The sequence below is a fragment of the Choloepus didactylus genome, chromosome 8 (assembly GCF_015220235.1).
Source record: "Choloepus didactylus isolate mChoDid1 chromosome 8, mChoDid1.pri, whole genome shotgun sequence".
Lineage (NCBI taxonomy): Eukaryota > Metazoa > Chordata > Mammalia > Pilosa > Megalonychidae > Choloepus > Choloepus didactylus.
This window is the reverse complement of record NC_051314.1, coordinates 106,133,205-106,157,820: the sequence shown is the minus strand read 5'-3', so window position 1 is coordinate 106,157,820 and position 24,616 is coordinate 106,133,205. Positions and strand designations below refer to the sequence as shown.

General features: G+C 38.1%; 1 protein-coding gene across 2 annotated transcripts in view; it reads right to left on the bottom strand.

Moving 5' to 3' along the window:
* Positions 1 to 16,915, bottom strand: part of ITPR2 (inositol 1,4,5-trisphosphate receptor type 2) — a 550,850-nt gene extending 533,935 nt beyond the window's left edge. Inside the window, exon 1 of one of the 2 annotated variants that reach the window (XM_037848345.1) lies at positions 16,523 to 16,915. In XM_037848345.1, coding sequence (XP_037704273.1) covers positions 16,523 to 16,614 — 92 coding nt within the window. In that variant the 5' untranslated portion in view covers positions 16,615 to 16,915. The remainder of the gene's footprint in view (positions 1 to 16,522) is intronic. The other variant, XM_037848346.1, reaches the window with a different exon arrangement.
* Positions 16,916 to 24,616: the final 7,701 nt, after the last annotated feature.

Below are 24,616 nucleotides of genomic sequence, written 5' to 3'. Positions count from 1 at the left end.
GAGTTAAGAAATGAGTGTAGGGTTGCTGTTTGAGGTGAAGGGAAATTTCTAGTAATGGATGGTGGGAAAGAGCATTACAATTCTAAATGTGATTAATCCCACTAATGGAAGGCCAGGGAGGGGGTGGAATGGGAAGATTTAGGCTGTATATATGTTTCCACAATTGAAAAAAAAAAATATCCACAGATCATACCACAAGAAAGAATGGAACCATAATTTGAAGCCTGGTTTTTCTAAATCAAAAGCCAATGTTCTTAACCAATATGCTGAAATGTGACTTTTCCGTTCAACACATTATTTCTTGATTACCTATCTGGTGACAGATACTGCCCAAGACACTGGGGATATATTTGTGAAAGAAACAAGAGGGGTCTCTGTCCCTACAGAGTTTAGAGACTACTGGGAGAAGCAAATATAATCAAACAATCATAGGAATGGAAGTAAAATTAAAGATACAACTGTGGTAAATTTTCTGAAGGAAAAGTATACAGTGCTGTGTAAGCATATAACAAAGGGATCTCACAAAGTTTGGAGGATCAGGGAAAGTTTGCTGAAAAAGAGTCATGAAGCTGGAATCTGAATGATAAATAAGCACTAATTAGGTGTTAAGGGAGTAAGAGGGAAACCAACCAAACCGAGGGAAAGCCATGTGAAAAAACCCCATAGCAAGAAAGAACTCAGAACGTTTATGAAATTTAAAAAATTAAATTAAATTAAAAAGTCAGTGTGTCTGAAGCTGAGAACCAGAGGAAAGGAACATGGTACAAGTTGAAACTGGAGAGAAAACAGTATCTCAGAAACCTGGAAAGCCTGAAGTTATGCTGGGCTTCATGACAACTTATCCAACATGAGCAAATGAAAGAGAAACTTCCTCAGGATCTACATGTTCAATTTTTAAAGGTAATAAAGCCTCAAAAGCAATGTTGAATATTTTCTAGGTCTAAAGTTGAACAAGAAACAAAGATATTGTCCCTTTAATGATTTTGATGACAGGTTACTTTTCATCCCACTACAGCTGCCTCCATTAAGGCCACCAAGATGTTTCACCCTTATACTTGTACTTACCAGTTTAAGCCTCCTTCAATTTTTCACCTGTATCACTGTCTGATCTTCCTAGAGCAAATGTGATTTCTTCATTCTTTAATGGCTTCCCATTGCCTAGGTAGGGAATGCCTGTAAGTACTACCTGCCTGTCCAGTATCATATTTTGTTAGAATATAGCAGAGCAGGATTTAAGGGCACCCAGAGAGCACATTCATTTCTTGATGCTCTAGTGCTCTTGATTCCTCTTGTGTTGGCCTCATCTGCGTGGTACAAAATGGGTCCTTCCCAAGCCCAAATTCCAAGCAGCTAGAAGGGGAAGGGGAAAGTAAACCCCCACTTGAAGGGCTAAGTGTAGTTCTGTGGCCATTCTGGGTTGTAAGAGAGGCTAGAAAATGTAGCCTTTATACTAGGTACCCACAGACTGCTACTTCTATTAGTATAGAAAAAGGAAAAAATGTATTTGGGAGAATAACTAGCAATCTCTGACAAGAAAAAGATATTAACATGCATTTTAACTTAGAGCTAAAAGTAAATTATGCAGTTAATAGTAACTCCTTAGAATTCACTGGATTAATGAATAACTTCCATTTTGAAATATGCATATAAATATATATAATATAAATGCTTATCTAGTGTTTAGAAAAGATTTATACTATAATTTTATGGATATCTATTGCCAAAGTATTTACTGCCTCTCAATACTTCCACATGTCAATTATCTAAACAATTTTTTTATTCAGATTCTTTAATTATTAACAAAGTACTTTTACACTTGGATTTTGAAAATACTTTTTAAAAACCTTCTGACAGATTCTCCAGCAGCCAAGACTTTGGGTAAGCACTTGGTTTCTCCCTTAACAGATAACAATGACTTCATTTGTACTTAACAGAAAAGGAAGCTCATTATTCTCATGGGATTGGAATTGGAACTCAACTATTAAATCACAACCTGTCAAATAAATAAAAGAAGAAAGGTAAATAAAGGTTCTTTTCTTGTTTGTTATTAATCCTGGACATAAATTAATTTAATAGAGTTTTTAATAACACTTTCATTGACAGTGAATCGTGATTTGACTGAAAATGTCACTCCATATTTACCATTCCTATCATTAAGTATAGAACTCCTAAGTACAACAAAGTTCCCTTGTTTACCTTTGCCACCTATTGTAATGAACCAGAATTGAAATTATCCTCTTTGAAAACATGATTGAAGTAAAAAATCTACTTGAAATGCAAATGTTTAAGTAGTTATGTCCCTGGTATTAGCAATGACCTTGAACACATTAGCCAAACACAGGTCACTAGTCCTTAAATCATTAACTCACTTTGGGTTGCTATTGTAACTGTGTTTGATCATTTGGGTGATAGGTTTTTTTAGGTCACTGTCTTTACTCGGTATGATGCAGTTAAACTGGATTAATTTGGATGTTAAAGTAATAAAGCAAAACTCCAATAACATTTTGTGACTTTCATATTGAAATTACATTTCTAAGGATAGAGGATAATAGCATGTTAGAACTGGAAGGAACAGGTCATGACATTGTTTTGGTTTTTTTTTAATGGTTTTGTAATTTGAACATATCAAAAATTTTCACTTTACTTCTGTCCTATATGCAAATATATGGTACACTGCTACCAGTGAGGAGTCCTAGAATAAGGGTCAATAACAACATTTGAGAACTTCAAATTCTTAAAGAGATTAGCCAAATATGTTTCTTTTGGAATAGGCTTAAGGCAAAGCACATTATAGCACACTCGGCTAATAGATATAATCTAAAAATTAACAAACAATAAAAACACTGCTCATTTTTTCTCCTCAGCCTATGCTGATTAAGCACCTATCCTTTTCCAGACTTTTATTCCTGAGTTGCCATATGACCTCTTCTATTTTACTAAAGTTCTATAAATTCCCCGGCTAGGCTCTTGGTTTCATATCAGCAAATTATTTTCAACTAAACTTTTTCTGCCAATAGCAACTAAAGTACAAAATATCTTCCTGAATGTATCATATACCATTCACTAAGAGAAAGGCTGACATTAATTAAGAAATGACTACACAAAATGCGTAGAAATTCCCTCTTTATACACATAAAAATAAAGCTGAATTTCTAGAAATGTCAAATTTTTAATGTGACTTGTAACATGCAAACCATTCAATAGGGCCATGTACATTACTTCATGTGACTATTATCACATGTTGGCCTGAGTGTGGACAGAGATATGATCCAAGCAATTGTTAAAGTACCTATATATCCAGTGACAAACTTCCACATATCTTAGAAGAATTACCTACATGGCTCTCAAGGCATTTGATAAATAATGACATTGACTTTTTTCCAGAGTGGGAATGATGCTTAGAATAACTCAGAGATTTGCAGGTATGTATATCCCAATTCAAATATTCATCCAATAAATACTTATGGAGCCAAGCACTTGGGATAGTCAGTGAATAAAATAAAAAGATCTCTGCCCTCAAAGAGTTTACAACCTACCAGGGGCAGGCAGACAATAAACAAAGGGTATAGTAAATAGTAAATTGTATTGTATATTATAAGGTGGCATGTGGCAGGCAGGAAGTAGATCAGGATAAGGAGAAAAAGAATGGTGAAGCAAGTTATTAAACATAGAGTTACCATATGACCCAGCAATTCCACTCCTAGGTATATTCCCAAGAAAAATGGAGACATGTCCACACAGAAGTTTTTCATACAGTGTTATTCATAACATCCAAAGTGGAGACAACCCAAATGTCTATCAACTGACAAACAGATAAACACAATGTGGTATATCCTTACAATGGAATATTATTTGGGAATACAAAAGGAGTGAAGTACTGATACATGCTACAACATAGATAAACCCTGAATAAAAACATTAAGTTAACTGACAGAAACCAGGCACAAAAGCCCACATATTGTATAATTCCATTTATATGAAATTTCTATAACAAGTAAATCCACTGGGGCAAAAAGTAGGTGGGTGGTTGCCTAGGGCTGGGGAGAAAGAGGAAATGGGGAGTTCTTTATGGGGTGATAAGAAAGTTCTAAAATTAATTGTGGTGATGGTTGCATGACTGTGTGATACTAAAAAACCATGTAATCATATACTTTAAAAGGATGCATTTTATGATATATGAATTACAGCTGTTTAAAAATAAAAACACTGCATCAAAAACGCATATTTCATTAAGTTTTATAGTGTGCAAACCCCTTTCTGATATTTTAAATCTCAAAAATAATTATTATCCCCATTCTATAGATTTTTTTAAAGGCACCAACAAGTTACTTAAATACCTACTAAGCAGCTTTGAGTTCCTCCCCCCACACCACACTGCCCCTGAAGCAGCAGAAATCAGAGCCTGGCATGCAGCGATTTCCCTGGTTGCCATATCTGGGCATCGTGACTTGCCTTCATGGACATAAGTGATTAATCAAAATCCAAGTGAGGCCAAAGTCTATCATCCTGTAATCTGAAAGAAGAAGAGAGATACAGAGTATAGGAACTTCTGGAGTCAAGTCATGTAAATGGCAGGACTCAGAAAGAAGGTCCTGCCACTGAGAGTCCCACACAGCCCCGGGTTTCTGCATTTCCTAATGTTTGGTTGTTCAGCTCCCCATTCAGTTTCTTGGAGCTCCTCCAGTATCCTTACAATAAATTTCCTTCTTTGCTTAGGTTAGCCAGAATGGGTTCTCTTCCTTGCAAACAAAAGAACCTTACTTCTAATATAATATACTCTTTCAATTCTTAAGCATTATTCATGTGAACAAAGCGATATACAAGTATCCCTTGTTTTCCAAATCTTTTTTGTCTTCTGAGATCATATAGTAAGAGTTAGGATAGCAAGGAATACCTGCAGATTGTTTTTCACCAGTTCCAAGACAATTCATTACTAGGGTTGCAAATAATTAATGAAATGTGAATTTGAACATGAGTTGGAGAACACGCTACTGTCTGAAATTCTTACAAATAATACACTTTGATTTGCCATTGGACAAGTAAATCAACAATTTTTTAATCCAATTGTTTTTTTCTTTTTTGGTCATTTGGGCCAAGCTGTTATGTTTAGTATGTTTAGCTCTGGTGATCCATATAAAGTCCCTACACAATTTAAAGAATTCTGTTTCCAAAAGGAGATAATATGCAGAGAGTAGTGGTATTTACGCTTAGTGAATTTTTCATTAGTCATTACTATCACAGAGAAGTAAAACAAGATTTCAGAGGACTGAGATAACTAGAAATTACTTACTTAAAAATCTATGTTTTCTCTGACTCATTTGAGGAATTTTCTTAGGTAACTGACATATAAGAAAAGTCCAGCATTTTATAATCTGCACACAAAGATTTTCAGTATGGTATTGTTAACAGGGGCTCAAAGTAACAGATAGGTCCTCAATAATATGTGCTTGAATTCTAAGAATTTAGATACAAGTTTAGATTGTGCTCTGTTCACTTCCTAAGTCTTTCCCAGCATTCATGGTAATTCATCTTTGGCCTTTATTACTTGTAAAACTCCAAAAGTTAAAGAGGTGGACTCCATAAATACCAGAAGGGTGTACCATACCAATGAGAATGTGTATGCATGTACTTAATAGTAAATATGCACTATGAGGCCAAAATATTAAGAGCCATCTTAGGTGAGGATAAATCCTTATTACCAAAGTTTCCAGGGATCTTTTAAACAGATTCTAAGTAAGTGCATGATTTATGAAGAACACTTCTGTTGCACTGGAGATGAAGAGAAATGAGGGGAAAGGGGGTAAAAATATAAGACTCAAAGGAGCTGGGTACAGTATGTAAGTTTCCCCAAATAATTGCTAACTTTCTTCTTGACTAGGCTTTATTGTCTTGACCTCATTATCTCAAGCCTCAGTAAACTTTGCATACATGAAGTCAGTCTAACTAAACTTAGGGGGTCTGAACCAACCTTAAAACATGCACATTTGGTAAATAAAATATGTTCTGAGATTATTTTTCTATCTTTGCATATGTTAATAATACCATATTGTTTCCTTCAGTTTTCAGGGCTATTAAAATGGACATAAAAATTTCACCAACTTTTTTTAAATAAAAGAAAAAGTACAAGAGTACATGATCAATTATGGGCATAGATTTGAGACAAACATTCATCCTAATGATCCTTCAAAGTCAAGCTTAAATGCCACCTCTTCCTTGAAGCCCTCCACAGGTCACCCCAGCCAGAAGAGAAAGAATCCTCTTCTGACTTCCTATGATACTGTTTTTAAACATCCTAATGGCATTTAAAAAAAGAATTGATTCTTGGGTAAGGTAGGATCATGCTGGAAGCAATGTAGTTATATTAGGTTATTAAAAAAAATTGACTTATGTTGTAGGTATTCAATGCCAGTCTTATCTCTATCACTAAATAATTATATCATTGATTTCACAAATATTTATTAAACACCTGCTATGTACCAGAAATTGTATAAGATGCTGAGTATATAAGACTTAAAAGAACAGCCTTAATTCCTGGTCTTACAGCACTTATAATATTGAGAGCAGAGAATTCATCAAATGCCTTTCCGTCTTCCACAGATCCTAGACAAGTGCCGTACTTCAGACTGTCAAAGAAGATTGTGTTTGTGAGATAAGTAAAAACAGCTTAATATCTAGCATCTCTTCACACTTGTATCCCCAGTATATAGTTGGGGCTCAATAATATTTGTTGAATGAATTAATAAGTGAATCCTGCAGCACACTTCAGTGTAGACCACATCACCAGGAAAATCACATGGACTTACTTTGTGATGTAGACACATTTTTAATTTTGTGATTAATTTTTTTCCTGATAATTTAAGTTGTTGTTAAATCAAGGTTAGAGATCTCTATGTGTATTTTGGTATAAATTATGTAATAGCTATTGTTAACCAATTATTGATTTAAATTTTAACAGAGCTATACCTTTCATTTCACAGATGGTCAATAAAAACAATTAATTAATTGATTTCAACTCCCCATACAAAATAATATCTATAGAAGCAAGCTAAACACTCAGGGAATAAAAGTTTTATAGTAAGTGCAAAGATTACTAAAATGAATAAGTCAGCCATGCTAAAGTGCATACATCTTACATGTGTAAACAGACTTCTAAAATAAAACAGAATTCTGTACATATTTAACTGCATGAATTAAATATATCCATAATGATATATACTGTATTCTTATTAACCGTAGTTTTTGTAATTAGCTTTGTGGGTTTTTCATCGAAGCTATCTCTTATTTATGGTGGTCTAGGTGCTCAGCATTACTGGTCAAATATTTTTCCATTATATATTTTAAAATACCAATAACAACCGGGAACAAATTTTTGTATAGTAAACATATAACATCTATTTCATCAACATGCAGTTTCCTAGTTTGTGGTTTTCCCTGACTGACCATGACCAGGTAAATGCCTTATTTATGCTTTTTAAAATAAATTTTGTTGATTAACTGCAATCACTTTAAGAATCCTTAAAAACATAATTTTCATTTTAGCTAACTTCCCTGACTATAAAAGTAATAGATGCTCAATTAAAGGAGCATATATAAAATGTGGGAAATATAGAAGATACAAAGATTAAAATCACCACAAAGAGGAACCACTGTAAAATGCTGTGCAATTTTCTGTCACTATTTTCCATGTATATTATTTTACATCTTTTAAAAATAATATAGTCGCTTCCTAAAGGTATATATTGAAAACGTTCCCACCTAAATCAGCATGGGAGCATCAAACATTTGCAAAGGCACAGTTTTAAATAAATGACTGAAGGAAAGATCATTAAAGTTTGACCTCTCTGATAACAATCTGATGATCCATTACCTTTGATATAACAAAAGGGGTAAATTTCATTCTGGTATTATGCTATAAACTTGTCACAAAAGTCCACTGAAACAACTTCTAAATTTGTTTTATAATGTGCCTAAAATTTAAGTTATAAATTTTAAGTCTATAGTGTTCTGTCTATATTCTGTAAGTTATCTACACACTATCTGTATAAGAACAGTTCCCAAGGGAAAACATGATTGTGAAAAGATTGCTATCTATGCAAAAAAGAAAAATCTCCTGTTAAGCTTAGAACGAAGCCAAGCAGTAGCTTCTGGATTCTATTCTTTCAAAGCCAAGCAATTGGGGCACTTGAGGAGTGATGGCTGTTTACCAGACCAAGCTCACTATCAAAGAGGGTCTACAAGCTGCAAAGCCATTTATGGACTCACTTCTAGGTTTAAGAAATAGTTGACTTTTCAGCTTAAAACAGACTTTATGTTCACCACTTCAGAAACTGTCCTCATACGTGAACTGATTTCAAGTTCAAAAGCATCACACTTCTTACCATTAGACTTTCCAAAACTCAGCATTTTAGATTATATCGCCTCACAAAAGGACAACTATTGTTTGATCCCACTGACATAAAGTAATTAAAATAAGCAAATTCACAGTCAGAAACTATAATACAGGTTACCAGGGTTCAGGGCGGGGCTAAGGAATGGGAAGTTAAAGCTTAAATTGTACATAGTTTCTGTTTGGGGTCATGAAAAAGTTTTGGTAATGGATGGTGGTGATAGTAGCACAACACTGTGAATGTGATTAATGCCACTGAATTATATATTTGGATGTTGCTAAGTGGGGAAATTTTAGGTTGTATATATGTTACCAGAATAAAAATTTAAAAGATAAAAACATAGGACTGTACAACACAGTGAAACCCTAATGTAAATTATGGACTACAGTTAATGGGACAAATTATAATAATATTCTTTCATCAATTGCAACAAAAATACCACATTAATGCTAGGTGTTAATAATGGAGGGGGGTGTAGGAAAATTTTTCAGCATGATTTTGCTATAAAACTACAACTTCCCCTATTTAAAAAAAAAAAAAAAAAGATTACGTCTTATACTTACCCACTGACTATACACGAAATTGCCCAATAATTTTTGTAGATGTTTTCATCACATTATCATATGCCTTAGCAAAAACAAAGCTAAGCATATATGCCTAGTAACAGCAAGAAATAATGGTATTATTTGGAAGCAATATATTTGGAAGATATTAAACATAACAAAAATTAAACAAAAATAAAAGTTGACTGTAACCATTCCTTGCTACATATACAACATTAAAGTATTGATATAATAGTCCTATTAAAGGAAGATTTTTTGAAACTATAGCATAATTAAGTAAAAGAAGAAAAAATAATAATGAATCAAATCTATAAGCTTTTAAATATCAGGAATGTTAAGCAGAAGCAAAAGATCAATAGCAGAAATTCAAGGGACTCTGGGAACAAAAAATTTTAAGTATTTACATATGAGAATTAAGTCAGAATTATAAATTGTCTGATGTATGTCACCCTACCTAACCTCCATCATTGAACATGGAAACAAAGAATTTAAAAGTTAACTGAATTGGCCAAAATCAAACTGGAAGTAAAAATAAAAGTCCCAATCTTTTGTCACCATGGCTGAGAGACTTTTATGATACTTTGAGTGCACTGTATCAATTAGTGGTCATTTGACTGTGACCTTTCTGAGACCTCAACCAGTGGGTGTTGATTTTTGGTAGAACCTGAGAAGAAACATCAAGGCTAAATCAGCGATAGCTTAAATGTATGTATATAGATGTACACACACACAAATACACCTACACACACTAACTTCTCAAGTATGCAGAGGACAGTCAAAAGGAACAGTCTACCTTTCACTGATTCCATATTTTCTGCTATACCTCCCTCTCAATCCATAGTACCTGACCATTGGTCAAGCTGAAATACCCATAAACATGAAGTGTCAGATGTGGAAATGACCAAGGAAGTAAATCCCAATATAGAAAAAGGAGGAGTTGGGCGGACAATTATCACTGCATTTTAAATGGCACAGCATATCCCAAAACTCTCTCCCTTCCTTTTAAAAGAAAAATATAAATTATAACTCTAAAAAGTACCAGTAGCAAAAAATTCAATTTCAAATAAACTCATGTTTGTCCAAAAGGATTTACAGCAGTTTTCCATAAGTCAATATAAGTATTTTCTAAATAGATCTTTAGATGAAAATTTAAGCTGGAAAATACAAACAAGGCCCATTGCATCTACACAAGCTAGGAGAAGAGTAATACTGGACTTCAGTTTGTAATAATTCATGATTCAGAATCACCAGGTAAGTGCTGGTTAAAGGATAACTGGGGAGAAAAGGGGAAATGCAAATCTTTGCAACTGGGGCATTCAAACTTGGCACAAACAAGGCCTCTCTAATTCTGAAGACAGCAGGAACCGACTGAGAAATCAGACTAATAACGTGGGTCACAGAGCCTAAGAAAATACAGCCACATCCCCAGTTGGAAAGGCCTTCAAGAGGAGACTACTACAGTCAAATATAGTGAAACTGTGTGACATTGTCAGCTAAAATATTCATCACTTGTTTGCAAAGATTACTAAACAATAACAATGTATGTCCTCCAAAACTCATTTACACACTAAATAGTATAATCATCTGCATACAAATAAATATCTACTTATTACCTTGAAATTCTGTGTAATTCAGTTCTCATTAACTACCCTACTAAGCTGAATTCGAAAAAAAACAATCATGCTACCCAAAGGGCCAAATGGATAGAACTAAAACGGAAATCATGAGCTTTAAGTTTAATTTTTAGCTCTTCCACTGAGTTTTTTATATTACAAATTATTTTTGTTAAGTAGATAAAATGCCAATGTCCCTAGTTCTTTGATTGGCCTTAATTCATATAGCCTTTGAGGAGATTTAAGGGTTGCAAAAGTATAGGCATATTATGGATTTTCCTGGCAATACCCTAAGAAACAAATCAGGCTCTTTCATTTCTACCTCTCATTCACTTATATAGTGCCCTGGTGGGCTGAAAAGGGAGGGGGATTGCATATGCACTACTCCTCCTTTTCCATAAAGACAAATGGACACAAAAAGAGAATAAAAGATATGAACAAGGTCAATGGCTAATTAGCATCAGACCAAGGACAACAGACCTCCTCCAACTAACAGAAGAGCAAAGAATAAGTAGCATGCAGCTTCAGTATCATAGCACTGAAACCAACTTCCAAAATATCTATTAGTTGTATTTTTTTGTGTTTTTTTTTGTTGTATTTTTTATTCTAGTAACATATATAACAACCCAAAATTTCTCCTCTTAAGCACATTCAAATATATAATTCAGTGCTGTTAATTATATTCAAAAGTTGTGCTACCATCACTCCATCCATAACAAAACTTTTTCCATCACCCCAAACAGAAACTCTGTACATTTTAAGCCAAAACTCCCTATTTCCTACCACACCCTGTCCCCTGGTAAACTATATTCTAGATGCTGACTCTATGCATTTGCTGATTCTAATCATTTTATATCAGTGAGATCATATTCTGTCTGGCTTTTTCATTCAACATGTTGTCTTCAAGGTTCATCCATGTTGTTGCATGTATCAGAACTTCATTCCTTTTTACAGCTGAAAATATTCTATTGTGTGTATATATCACAATTTGTTTATCCATTCATCAGTTGATGGACACTTGTGTTGATTTCATCGTTTGGCAATTGTGAATAACGCCACTGTGAACACTGGTGTGCAAATATCTGGGTCCCTGCTTTCAATTCTTTTGGGTATATACCTACAAGTAGGGTTGCTGGGTCATATGGTAAATTCTATACTTAACTTTCTGAGAAACTGCCAAGCTGTCTTCCACAGTGGCTGCACAATTTTACATTCCTACCAGCAATGAAAGAGTATTCCTATTGCTCCAGATCCTCTCAAACACTTGTAATTTTCCATTTTTTAAATAGGGCCCATTCTAGAAGGCGTGAAATGGTACCTCACTGTGGTTTTGATTTGAGTTCCCCAGTGGCTAATGATGAGCTTTTGGGCCATTTGTGTATCTTCTTTGAAGAAATGTCTCTTCAAGTCTTTTGCCCATTTTAAAAATTGGGTTGTTTGTCTTTTTATTGTTGAATTGAATAATTTATTTATATATATGGATATTAAACCCTTATCAGATATGTGACTTTTCTCCCATTGGGCAGGTTGTCATTTAAGTTTCATGACAAAGGCCTTTGCTGGACAAAGGTTTCTAATCTTGGTGAGGTCCCATTTTTCTATTTTCTTTTTATTGCTTGTGCTTTGGGTATCAAGTCTAAGTGCCTAACACAAGGTCCTACAGATGCTTCCCTACAATTTCTTCCAGGAGTTTTATAGTTCTAGTTCTTATACTTAGGTCTTTGATTCATTTTGAGCAGATTTTTTTTATATGGTGTGAAGTAGGTCTAACATCATTCTTTTGCAAATCAAGATTTAGTTTCCCCAGCACTATTTGTTGAAGAGACTATTCTTTCCCAATTGAGTGGTCTTTGCCCTCTTGTCAAAAATCTGTTGGCCAAAAATTGACTTCTGAGCTCTGAACTTGATTCCATTGGTCTATATGTCTGTCCTTGGGCCATTACCATGCTGTTTTGCTTTGTATTAAGTTATAATATCAGGAGTGTAAGTCTTCCAACTTCATTCCTGTTTTTCAAAATGGCTTTAGATTTTCAGGGCCACTTACGTTCCCATATAAATTTAATGACTGGCTTTTCCATTTCTGCAAAGAATGTTCTTGGAATTTTGATTGGGATTGCACTGAATCTGTAAATCACTTTGGGTAGAATTGGGTAGTAATGATAAATCAATGGTTTCTGACATACAATGTACAAAGAAATAATTGGTAACAAGTACAAAAAAAGGTGGGGGTGGAGAGGAATAGGAATAGGGTATGTGTATGCTATTGAAGTCAAGTTGGTATCAAATCAGATATGATTGTTATATATTTAAGATGGTAAATTTTAACTTCATGGTACCACAAGGAAAATATATTAAAAACATATCCAGATAGAAACAAGATGAACTCAAAAAATCAAATAAATATGAAGGTAGATATTAGACAAATTGAGGGGGAAAAAAGGTATAAGACCTACAATGACTAAATAGCAAAATGGCAGAAGAAAGTCCTATATTATCAGTAGTGACTTTAAATGTAAAGAGATTTAGTAACTGTACTTCAAGTTAACAAAATAAGTGATGCTACCTCAAAAGTTGTCCAATAACATTGCATGTGGCATGGGCATATGGTCCCACAAAATCGGAGGACAACATGTTTCCACAGGTGAAAGAAAGTCCTAATCAGTAAAATGATCATTTAAAAAATTGTGCAATGTCATAGGTAGAAAGCAGAATGAACAAAAGAATCATGTTCAAAGTAATCAGCCTCATTTATCAATTGAAAAGCATCAGTTGATTATATCCCATGGCTTCAATTAAGTCATTATGAAATTAAATGGGATATTTTCTCAATAGTTGAAATTTTACATCTCTGAATTTTAGAAAATTATTTTATATGCAGAATCCCTAACTTTCAAAACTACTTGCCTGTTAACAGAAACAAATGTGAAAAGGGTAACCACAGAGTACTTTATTTTAAAAATGAAAAAATATCTTTAGTTTTTAAAGTCAAAATTCAGTTTTAGCATCTTATCTGACAACTCCCACCAAAATAAGCACCCTGATGGATGGAGGTCTGCAAGGAGCCATGGGCAAACCATATCTTGGCAGGAGAGCTCAGGTAGTTCTGCCCATGTGTAATATTCTTTAATAAAATTAATTGAAATTATTAATAATTTCAATTTAATTCTATTTGATATTACAAATTTTTTTAAATCAACATCATTTCAGAGCTGCCCTGCTTCCAAAGCAGAAAAGTATATATTTTTATTCATCATAGAGGTAATGATGCCATGATTTAGTCAAGTGAAATTCTGCCGAATTTTATGGTTTGTCTGGATTATTCTATATGGACTTTCTCAACCCAGAACCTATTCTAAGTGGGAGACTAGCATCATGCTACCTTTGAATACCCTTCAGACACTATTTACTGAAGGTCCAGAAACTGCATTAGGGTACATCAGGAATATTTTTATTTTACTCTTACTGTCCTTTGAAAAGATGTTCAGAGACAAGTATTAGGAAGGAGGCATGCACATATTCAACCTCTGACTTCTAAAGGACTATTCAAAATTATCTGAACATCTAGACAGTCTATTTCAAAAGAAGAACATGCCATTCGTGAAGCACAAAACTTCACCAATGGCAGCATATCTAAAGACGCCTCCTCACCTCAGAATGGCGCTGCATGAACGTAGTGTTAAAATAAGACTGAGCTCATTAACGGAAAAATAATATACTGCACAGATTCTAAGGAAACTCAACTTTAAAAACAGTAAGAATTACTGAATACAAATAAGGAATATTTATACAGATGCATATGGTACATTAAAGTCATCCAAGCTTTCAAAGAAAATCATTCCAGAACATAATAAAACAAGCCTAAAGAAACCAACTCTTCTATGAAGATATAAATAATGCAGATATGCTTGATTTTTTCATATACAATAACAACATTTTTCTCAAGACTTAAAGATCATTATATGTAATCAAAAAAAAAAAAAAAAAAAAACGCAAACTTGACTGGAAATCTGGAGAGAGGGTTAGAGTTCCAGCTTTTGGTATTAATGTCCTCTGTTTCTTGGATAAGTCATTTCATTTCTCTTGACCTGATCTCTAAAACAAGCCGACTTCCCAACTGCTGAAGCTGTAGCTTCCTGATTTATTACTTACAGCCATTCTAGTAATTATTTTTTAAGTTTTCCTTCCCCCCATCTTTGCTGAATAAGATGCTATGAAAATGCCATCTTTTGTTGGTTTACGTTCTATGTTCTATTCAAAATCCCTTTTATTATTTTGTCCACAAGCCTAACTATTACTCAGTCACCTAGGAAATGATAATTACAATAGTTAACACTTATATAAGTGCTTATTGCATGCCAGGTACTATTCTAAGCACTTTACATGTATTAATTCACATCTTCCTCACAAGGCTGTGAGGTAGGTACCACTATTATCCCCATTTTAGACCAGAGGAAACTGGGGCACAAAGCGATTGTATACCTACCCAGGGTCACAGGATTTACAAGTGGTGAAGATGGGATTTGAATCCCTGACACTCCGGCCCTCAGACCTGTACTTAACTGCTACACTCCACACACTCTCTATTTTCTGGAAGTGAGGGGGTGAAGTGCAGCAGAGGCATCTGCAAAACCTTGTTGGAGCCCAAACACTGAACCGGTACTACTAATTCTCTCAGAAGTAAAAGCAGCTCAAACCTAGCCTAGGCACATGCCACCCACATTTTTTTCTTCAATGCTTCAGTTTCATAGGTAAGTAACATGGGATGCAAAGGAATTTAATTAAATGGACCTCAGTTAGGGGAAATGCATAAATAACAGAAACTGTGGAAGGACTGGTGACTTCCCTGTCCCAGGGTTGAGAAGGCAGCACTACATAATAACATGGCTCCAGTCGTGGTCCAGGGACACTGCATGTAAATCATGTGAGTCCCCAAAACCTAACAGCTGCAAACAGTAACCAGCCAGGAGTACAAACACCAGTTCCGCAGCCTGAAATCTCTAAGATTGGGGTATCCTAAGTGCTGAGACCACGAGGTAACAAAAATATCTGTGTATCAAAAATGCATCAAAAATATATTGCAGTGCACATCTAAACCAAAAACAACTGGTATTCAGAATTAGGACAGACAGAAAACACTAGTAATAACGTAAGTTCTATTAATCTTTTACCACAGTCATGGGTTCTCTCTTTCTCTCTCTTCTCTCTCTTTCTATCTCTACTACTCTCTATATAAATACTCTTCCCATTCATAAACCAACCTCGAATCTCAAGAACCCTGCACTCGGCAGAGTTCCAGGAGGGGTTCAGCTTTTCACCGGGCCAAGGAGGTCAGGAAAAGAGAGAAAGAAGTGAGTTCTAGAACCCAGGACTCAGTCAGGGTCCTCTAAGGCCCTCAGCGCTGCGGACGCCCCCAGGATGCCCTCGACCTCAAGGCCAAAAGGAAATTACTTCAGCGAAGAGGGGACAGTGAGCTCCTCCCGCGGGAAAGACCCACATTTTGGCCCACCACATCGCTTGAGTTTCACGTCCAAGGCCACGGACTTTTATCGATCGCTCTTTCAAACCAGGGACTGAGAAACAGGGGCTAGAGGCGGTAACGAGAAAAGATGAGGAGAGGAGTTGTTTAGTTTCCCTTTAAGGGAAAATTAACTCATTTTAGTCAAAACAACCCATGGAGAAGCCAGCAAGACTTCTTCGCCGGGCCTGTCTCTGGGCTTTTGAATCACTTCCTCCTTTTCTGATGTGTCTCTGAGCTCGAGATTACGAAGTTGCTGAGAAAGTCTTGCCACTCGGGGCAGCTTCCTTTGAGCTAGAGGAGCGCAAGCCGCTGTCCGCTGGCGCAGACCTGCCCAGCCCGGCCACCCTCAGGCGGGAGCGAAAGGTCACGGCGGGGCGAGGAGACACAGGGATGGGCGCGGAGGAGAGCGGGAGCGCTGCCCTTCCCGTGTCCCCAGCTTACCCCAGGGTGCTGATGAAGCCGTTGACCGAGCCCTCCGCGTACAGGGACACGATGTCCCCTATGTAGAGAAAGCTGGACATTTTATCAGACATGCTGCTTCATGTTCCAAAGTGGACGTCGTTCCTCTTCCCCGCGCCCTCGCCGCCCTCTATCCAGGGAGTCGCCGAGGCAGAAGCGGACTGGAGCGCAGGACGGCCGTGGGTCTCAGCCCAGAGACCGAGTGTCGGGGCTCGGCTCTAGCCCCGCTCGGGCAGAACCCGGCAGGAGCGAAGCTGGTGCCACCGACACCTCGCGACGTGCGCAGCCTGGGTGCCTGCAGAAGCCGCAGCCGCGCCTCCCCGGCAGGTTTCCTGTTCCTTTCAGAAGTTTTCTCTCCAACACCTTTGCTCCTCCTACTCCTCCCCCCGGCGCTTCCCCCTCCACGTCGCCTCCGCGCTCTGCCCCCTGCCGCGGCGGTCGCCGGCACCCGGCCAGAGCCGGTGGTTGCAGAGCCCCTCGGTCCCCTCAGGGGAACTTTTGGACCAGGTGCGGGTGCTCATTGGGCGTGGGGGAGAAGAGGAGCCCGGGGCGGGGGGGCTGCGGGCAGCCAATCAGGGAGCGGTAGCCGGGGGCGGAGCTGGGGCGGGGCGACTCTGGGGAGACCCAGCCACCCGGGAAGCCGCCGCCGCGGTAGTCACGCTGGTCGGCTCGCGGACTGCAGGCAGGGCGGCGCGGGAGGGGCGGCGAGCACCCTGAGCCGAGGTGGGGGAGCGAGATGTACAGCCGCTCTGGAGAGACCGAGCCTGGGGCGTGACAGACCCCACTTGGGAAAGCGAGAGACCGCAGAGCCGAGGCACTGCCTCGGAACTTGGAGGAGACTGGGAGGGTGAGAATTGGCTATAGGGCGGGCGCTAAGGAGGACTACTGAAGCAGTGGAGTGAGCCAGTGAGCCGTCTGGAAATGAAAAGGTGGAGCTGGAGTGGGAGGCGGGGGGGGGGGTGGGGGGGCGGTGAGCGTGTAATTGGCTAACCGAGGGAGAGGAAGGTATTGAAGCAAAGGAAAGAATACACATTTAAAAATAAATGAAAGAAAGAGAAAGAGAGGGAGCGAGGGTGAGGGAGAAAGAGAGAGAAAATCTCGATTTGGAACATGCCGCGCTTTTTTCCCCTCAAGATATGGCGTTCGTGAAACTTGACCCGTCAGCCGATGGAAAGGTGGATGAGAGCTTCAATGGAGGTAAACGTCACAGCAATTACTGTAGCCAACCCTTGGCTGTGAGGGCTCTACGGAGCCGAACCTTCTCTTCAGCATCCAAGGCTGCGCCTTTTGCGCCTCCTTAATTAACTCCAAGCCAAGGTTTAACCTTCAAACTCCGGGAGCCCTGCTGTCACACTGACAGCACTTGTTTGTTTACATTTAAAACTGCTGACTGTTATTAAAGCTCCAGTGGTTATAAACGAAACTGGCGGCGGGACACGTTTCCACACCTCTGTTGATTTTGTAGCCCTCATCATTTCACAAGCCTTTTGCCCTACCCTTCTGGAAAACGGGAAGCAGCCAAATTTTTTGTGCAGTGGTTATGACACTAGCCACCCAATCAAAAAATTGCTAAGTTGTCTCGGCAAAGCAGATTTGTGGAAAAGAGGAGGAATTCTGAGAGTGCAGAGGGATATTACCAAATTGTGCAAGTGACTCAAATTTAAACTTACTGTCCAAAAATGTCTTACATGCCTTAGAGTTCAAAGATGAAAAGCCACTGTCATGAATTTTTTGTTGAGACTTACATTCAAATAATAGAATAGGAAAGAAGAGTAAGTTTAATATTCAAATGTTTGTGACTAGAAAGCCTGCAGTATAGAAGAGAATAGGGTGTTAGACACAGAATTCAGGAAATGCCAGCAAAAAAAAAAGCCTGTATATATTGAGATAAACTGGACTCAGTCATTGTCTTACCCTGGAAACAGTTCCTTAGCAACTTAGAAATGCCTGTTATGTGATAGAAGCCCTTCTCTGTCTACACACATGATATTACCATTGGAAACCTCTGAGACAGTGGACATATGAGCTATTAAAAAGCTTGAATTGGAACAAGAATGATGACCCTGGAAGTGGAGGTTTCTGTTTATACAAGGGCTCTATACACTAATTCCATAGTTGTCCATATTCATAGTCCTGTTCCATACACCCAGTGGATGCTTAGTAATTATTGGCCAAAGTCATGTATGTTCTTCTTTGTTTCCTATGTGCACAAACTATCTGTGGGCAACATATTACAAATAGTTTATAGTTTATGCTAACGAATAGGTACAAATGTCAAGTCATTCACCCAAGTCCAAGGTTATTCTTCCTCCTCACCCACTCCCCACTGAGGTGTCCATTATAGTTTGGGGGCTGGATCTGGTCATTCTTTTACATTGGAATGGCAAAGATGGCCAGCTAACCACTCCTTCATGGCAGTGAAGCTGCCTTAGAGGAGTCTTTGCAGCCTTAGTTATTATGGCAACTCCATCCTTCCATTTGCTCAGACCAGAAACCTTGGAATCTGTTTGTTGTTGTTGTTCGAGAAATTGTGGGTTTACAGAAAAGTCAGGCATAAAATACTGGGTTTCCATATATCACCCTATTAGCATCTTGCTTTGGTGTGATACATTTGTTACAACTGATGAAAGCACGTTTTATAATTGTACCATTATATTTTTTACCTTAGGGTTTGCTATTTGAATTGTCTAGTTCATGGACTTTTAAAAAAAATTTTTTGATCTAGTAACAAGTATACAACCATAGTACAATAATGTAGGTTCATGTATGTTAATGGTGCTCCTGCAGTGAGCAGAACACACCTGCACAACCACTCTGGGCAGGAGCCTCCCAGGATCTAACCCACCACCCCCACCACCACCTCTCTGACCTCATTTCCCACCACTCTGCATTGACCCTTCCCATTCCAACCACCCTGGCCTCCTTGCTCACTCTCAAAAATGTCATGCCTACTCCTTGTGGAGAGCACTTCCCTTTCTATTCCCTCTGCTTGGTGTCCTCTTCCACATATATCTGCAAGGCTCACTCCCTCTCCTTCAGGTCCCTGGCTCTAATGTCACCTCTTCAGAAGAGACCTTCCCTGACCACCCTATATAAAAATACCATCATTGGCCCCATTCACTCTATTCCTCTTACCCTATTCATTGTTCTTTTTGGTACTTATTATTACATATATGATACATTTATTTGTTTATTTATTGTTCTGTCACCTCCCATTAGAATTTAGAGTCCATGAAAGCATAGAATTTGTCTGTTTTCGTCACTGCTTTATCTCACTGCTGTAGAACATTTCTTGCCACATGGTAGGCAGTATATGTTGAATGAGTGAAAAAAAAGTCACCTAGTACAGCTATCTTTACAGAGGCACAAGGACCATTGTGAAGCTTGCTGCCACCAAAAGCAACCAAGTCTACCCTAATCTCAGAGCCCCAATCTTTCTTGGGATTTTATCATTGTCCTCTCTTTGAAGTTAATCCTGGGGCAGAGATCTCCACTTAACCCTAACTCTAATTCCAATCCATCCCATCCTACATATCAACACATCTCATTAACCCCCTGATACTTAGCTAAATCCCAGAGAAAAGGAGAAGGAAGGAAAGGGGAGAATCCTGAATCTACTGAGATAAACCTACAGTGACAGAAAGTGCGAAGTTAATGAGTTTATTTAGGACTATCTAGATTAAGTCTGCCATCAGTAGACCTGAGCACTTCAAACAGATTATTAAAAAATAGTCTGTTCTCATACCATATACAAAAATTAACTCAAAATGGAGTAAAGCCTAAATGTTGGAGCTGAAACTATAAAACTCTTAAAAGAAAACATGGGGGTAAATATTTGTGACTTCAGATTTGGCAGTGGTTTCTTAAATATGACAACAAAACCACAAGCAACAAAAGAAAAAACAAATTGGTCCTCATCAAAATGAAAGATTTTATTTGCTCCAAACACCACTATCAAGAAAGTAAAAGGACAACTCATATAATGGGAGAAAAATATTTGCAAATCAAATATCTTACAAGGTACTTGTATCTAGAATATACAGAGAACTCTTACAACTCAATAATAAAAAGACAATTAAAGTGGCAAAGGATCTGAATAGATATTTCTCTAAGGAAGGTATACATATGGCCAATAAGCACATGAAAAGATGCTATATAGCATTAGACATCAGGAAATGCAAAGTCAGATAATAACAAGTATTGGTGAGGATGTGGAAAAATTGAAACACTCATCCACTGCTAGTAGGAATGTAAAATGGAGCAGCTGCTTTGGAAAACAGTCTTGCAGTTCCTCAAAATGCTAAAAATGGACTACCATATTACTCAGCAATTACACTCCTAAGTATATACCCAAGAGAAATGAAAACATATGTTCACACAAAAACTTGTATACAAATTTTCATACAGCATTATTCATAATAGCCCAAAGTAGAGACAACCCAAATGTCCTCAACTGATAAATGGATAAACACAATGTGTTATATCCATATGATGGAACATTATTCTACCATAAAAAGGAATGAGGTACAAATATATAACATATTATAGATGAACCTTGAAAACATTGTACTAAGTGAAAGAAGCCAGTCACAAAAGACCACATATTATATGATTCTATTTATATAAAATGTCCAGAATAGGCAAATCCATAGAGATAGAAAGTTGGTGGGTGGTTGTCTAGGGCTGAGGTGAGGGGAATGGGGTAATTGGGGGTTCATAGCTAAAAGGTACAGAAAATAGAAGACACTTCACAAAATCCCACCCAGTGTATCTTAACATTCCATGCTGTCCATGATCTGGTCTCCAACCACTTTTTTTAAACCTTAGTTTCTACTCTTCCACTCCTGATATCCTCATGGAAGCCAGACTTTCCACATATAAATCTTACACTTCTCGTCTCCATGCCCTTGAGTATAAATCTCCTCTGCGTTCTCCCACCTTGGCATGCTCAAGTTCTACTTCCCAATTGAAGCCTTGTGGATACTGCCATGGCAAAGTTCTCCCTCCACCTGAATTCCATAGCCAGGCCAGCCTGCCACTAACATTTGCAGAGTCCAGGGCAAGTGGAAGGGAAGGCCCTCACAATGTAGTCTAAATATTAAAAGTTGCCAATCAAACCAATAAACTATTAAAGATACTTCGGGGAGAGTTGATTCACATTTCCAAGTTCTCTCCAAAACCCCTGCAAACATCCATCCCTTGACCACTTCTTGAGCCACCCTTGCTGGCAACAGTAACTCGGTCACCCTTGGGAAGACACATGTCTTAGTTTGCTAAGGCTGCCATAACAAAATACCACAAACTGGTTGATTAAAAAAAAAAATTTATTATCTCACAGTTCTATAGGCTAGAAGTCTAAAATCATGGCATCAGCAGGGCCATGCTTCCTTTGAAGTCTGTAGGAAAGAATCTGTTTCATGCCTTTCTCTTGGCTTCTGTTGGTAGCCTCCGCAATCCATGGTGTCCTCCCTTCTACCTGTCTGTCTGTCCAATTGTCCCATCTTTATGAGGACACCATTCACATTAAGGGCCCACCCCATCATTTTAACTTGCCTAAGTCTATTTGTAACAATCCTATTTCCAAGGAAGGTCACATTTTGAGATACTGAGGATTAGGACTTCAGTATATCAATATTCAATCCATAGTAGTGGGCAAAGGGCCATTAGGCATGGAATTCTGGAGTCTCAGGTGCCCAGAACATAGCCCAGAAGGGGCAGGGGAACTCAAGGCAGGAATCCATTTGCCTGGATCTAAAGTCACCAACCCTTTAAAGTACCTCTCAACACTTTCTACCTTCTTTTATCATGTCTGTACATCTTGAGCCTTACAAAACTATAAGTATCTTGTGAATGAGATCAGTGTCTAATTCATATTTTTTTCCCTCCTGGAGCTTAGCAGTACCCATTTGAAGTGTCAATAAATAATTGATAAATGAAATAATAAATAATCTAAAATATTTGGATAAATATTTTTATTATCTCTGGTTATGAGAATAGTAGATGTCATGAATATCAGTTCAATCAAATGGCATTCAAAGAGTCTCCTGTGCTGGGACTATGAGTCATTTCACCAAAATCCTCAGTCATCATGCCTTAAAAAGCCCATAGGGAATGGTAATAAATGGAGCAGAGTGGAATATTTGAAATGTTTACTCCAAAAGGATTGAATATATTAAAAATAAAGCTCCAATAAAGAGTTCTTCATCAGAGATGTCTTCAGGATAATTTATATTCAGTGTTCACTTGGATATCCTTATATCAATACTAGAAGTGAAAGAGTTTGTGATCTATTGTCATGAATTGTTTTCCTCACCCTCCTCCTACCTTATAGTAAATATAATTTTTAATATGTAGCTTGCTTATTGAGCAGTCTGCTTCATGGGATATAAATTTAAAATGGGGCTTTTAATCATTCCCTTTCACCAGTGCTCTATCAAAGCTATACTTTCTGTCCCTTAACAATCTGTCAAAGAGATTCCTTGGATTTACAGTTATTTTTAGCTGTTACACACACACACACACACACCCTCACACTAGTCCAGTCCTGCTTAACAGTTTAGTCTCATCTCTTCTGTCTTCCTAATATCAATGGGCCAGTGGCGGAGAAGGAGGTGTGGTCTGCCCTTTAACTTCTACCCCCATATCTCCACAGTTTGGCTTCTAGGTGTTGGGACAGGGAGGTGAGGTCAGGATGAAACAGGCAAACATATTATTACTTAACCGGTTGTATGATTTCAATCCTCTCTTGACTCTCACTGCTTGTGTGGCCAACACTGACTGGCTGCAGAGCCCTTCTTGTCGAGCACTCTCCAACGGCTGGCTCTCTGTTGAGCACATAGGTGAGGATTTCAGTAGCTCTGAAGAACCTCTTCAGTAATAGTTCTTTGAAGTGTAAGATCAAATTCTGCATTCATGGGTGGCATTCTAGCAAGCTTGGCCTCCTTTTGACCCTGGGAGATTAAGGCAGGGACTGCTGTGTGGGTTTGTGACCTGTGTATCAGCACAGACCTTGTGCTTCGTTGGGCCTCAGGCTTGGTTTGATGTTTTGCTAGCACCATCTTAAAATACTTGCTCACTTTTGAATTATAGGCTCTGAACTTTCATTTTTAACTAGGTCCCACAAATTTTGTAACCAGTCCTGGATTTAGGCATTCTTAACCACACCACAGAGTGGGCTTGAAGCTGCTCCACATGTCCTCTTCATCCTATAAATCTTCCTATCTCCCTCCATTTCCTTTTTCTCTACTAGGACAGATCAACAAATTTGACAAACCAAGCCACCTCCCATTAGGAAATTCAAGGCCAATCTCCTCTACTTGTGGGCATTACCATTCTTTACAAGTTTCCCTCCAAAATATCCTCCAGGGAAGAAAAGCTCTACTACTACTCACTGGGTCAAAAGTGGACAAGTCTACCAGTTTACCACAATCAATCTGCATTCACTGTGGAGAGTTCTGAGGCTTTGTTCCCTACTAAATATACATTGGTCATTTAAACTTCCTGCTGTGAAATGCAGGACTAAAAAATGCTGGGTCCCCGAGGCCTCTGGGTCCAAACTGGAAGGAGAATCTCATAACCATCCTCAAACACTCAACACCCCGTGAGGGAGATGTCATGGTCACTTCCCCTATACTCACTCACCTTTCCCCCACTGTGTAATAGCCTGAGTGTGGTTAACATCATCACACCCCACTCCAAGCATGGATCCTGACTTGTCTAAACCAGTGCTTCTTAAACTTCAATACACACAGGAACATCTGGAGAGCTTGTTAAAACAAAAATTCCTGAACCCCATCCTCTGAGATTCTGATTTAGCAGGTCTAGGTTGGAGTTTACCAGGGTTTCTGAAAGGGGTGGTTGGTGGGGAAGGAGGTAGAATTGAAACAAACCTTGGCTAATGTGAAAGGCTTACTGAGAATATAGCTTTTTTTTTTTTTTTAAGTAGCTTCAGACTTTCAGAAAAATTGCAAAAGAGTACAGACAACTCCCCCATAACTTTGACCCAGATTCAGCAATTTGTATCATTTGCACATTTGTTTTAGCAATCTCTTTCTCTGCACACACACACACACACAC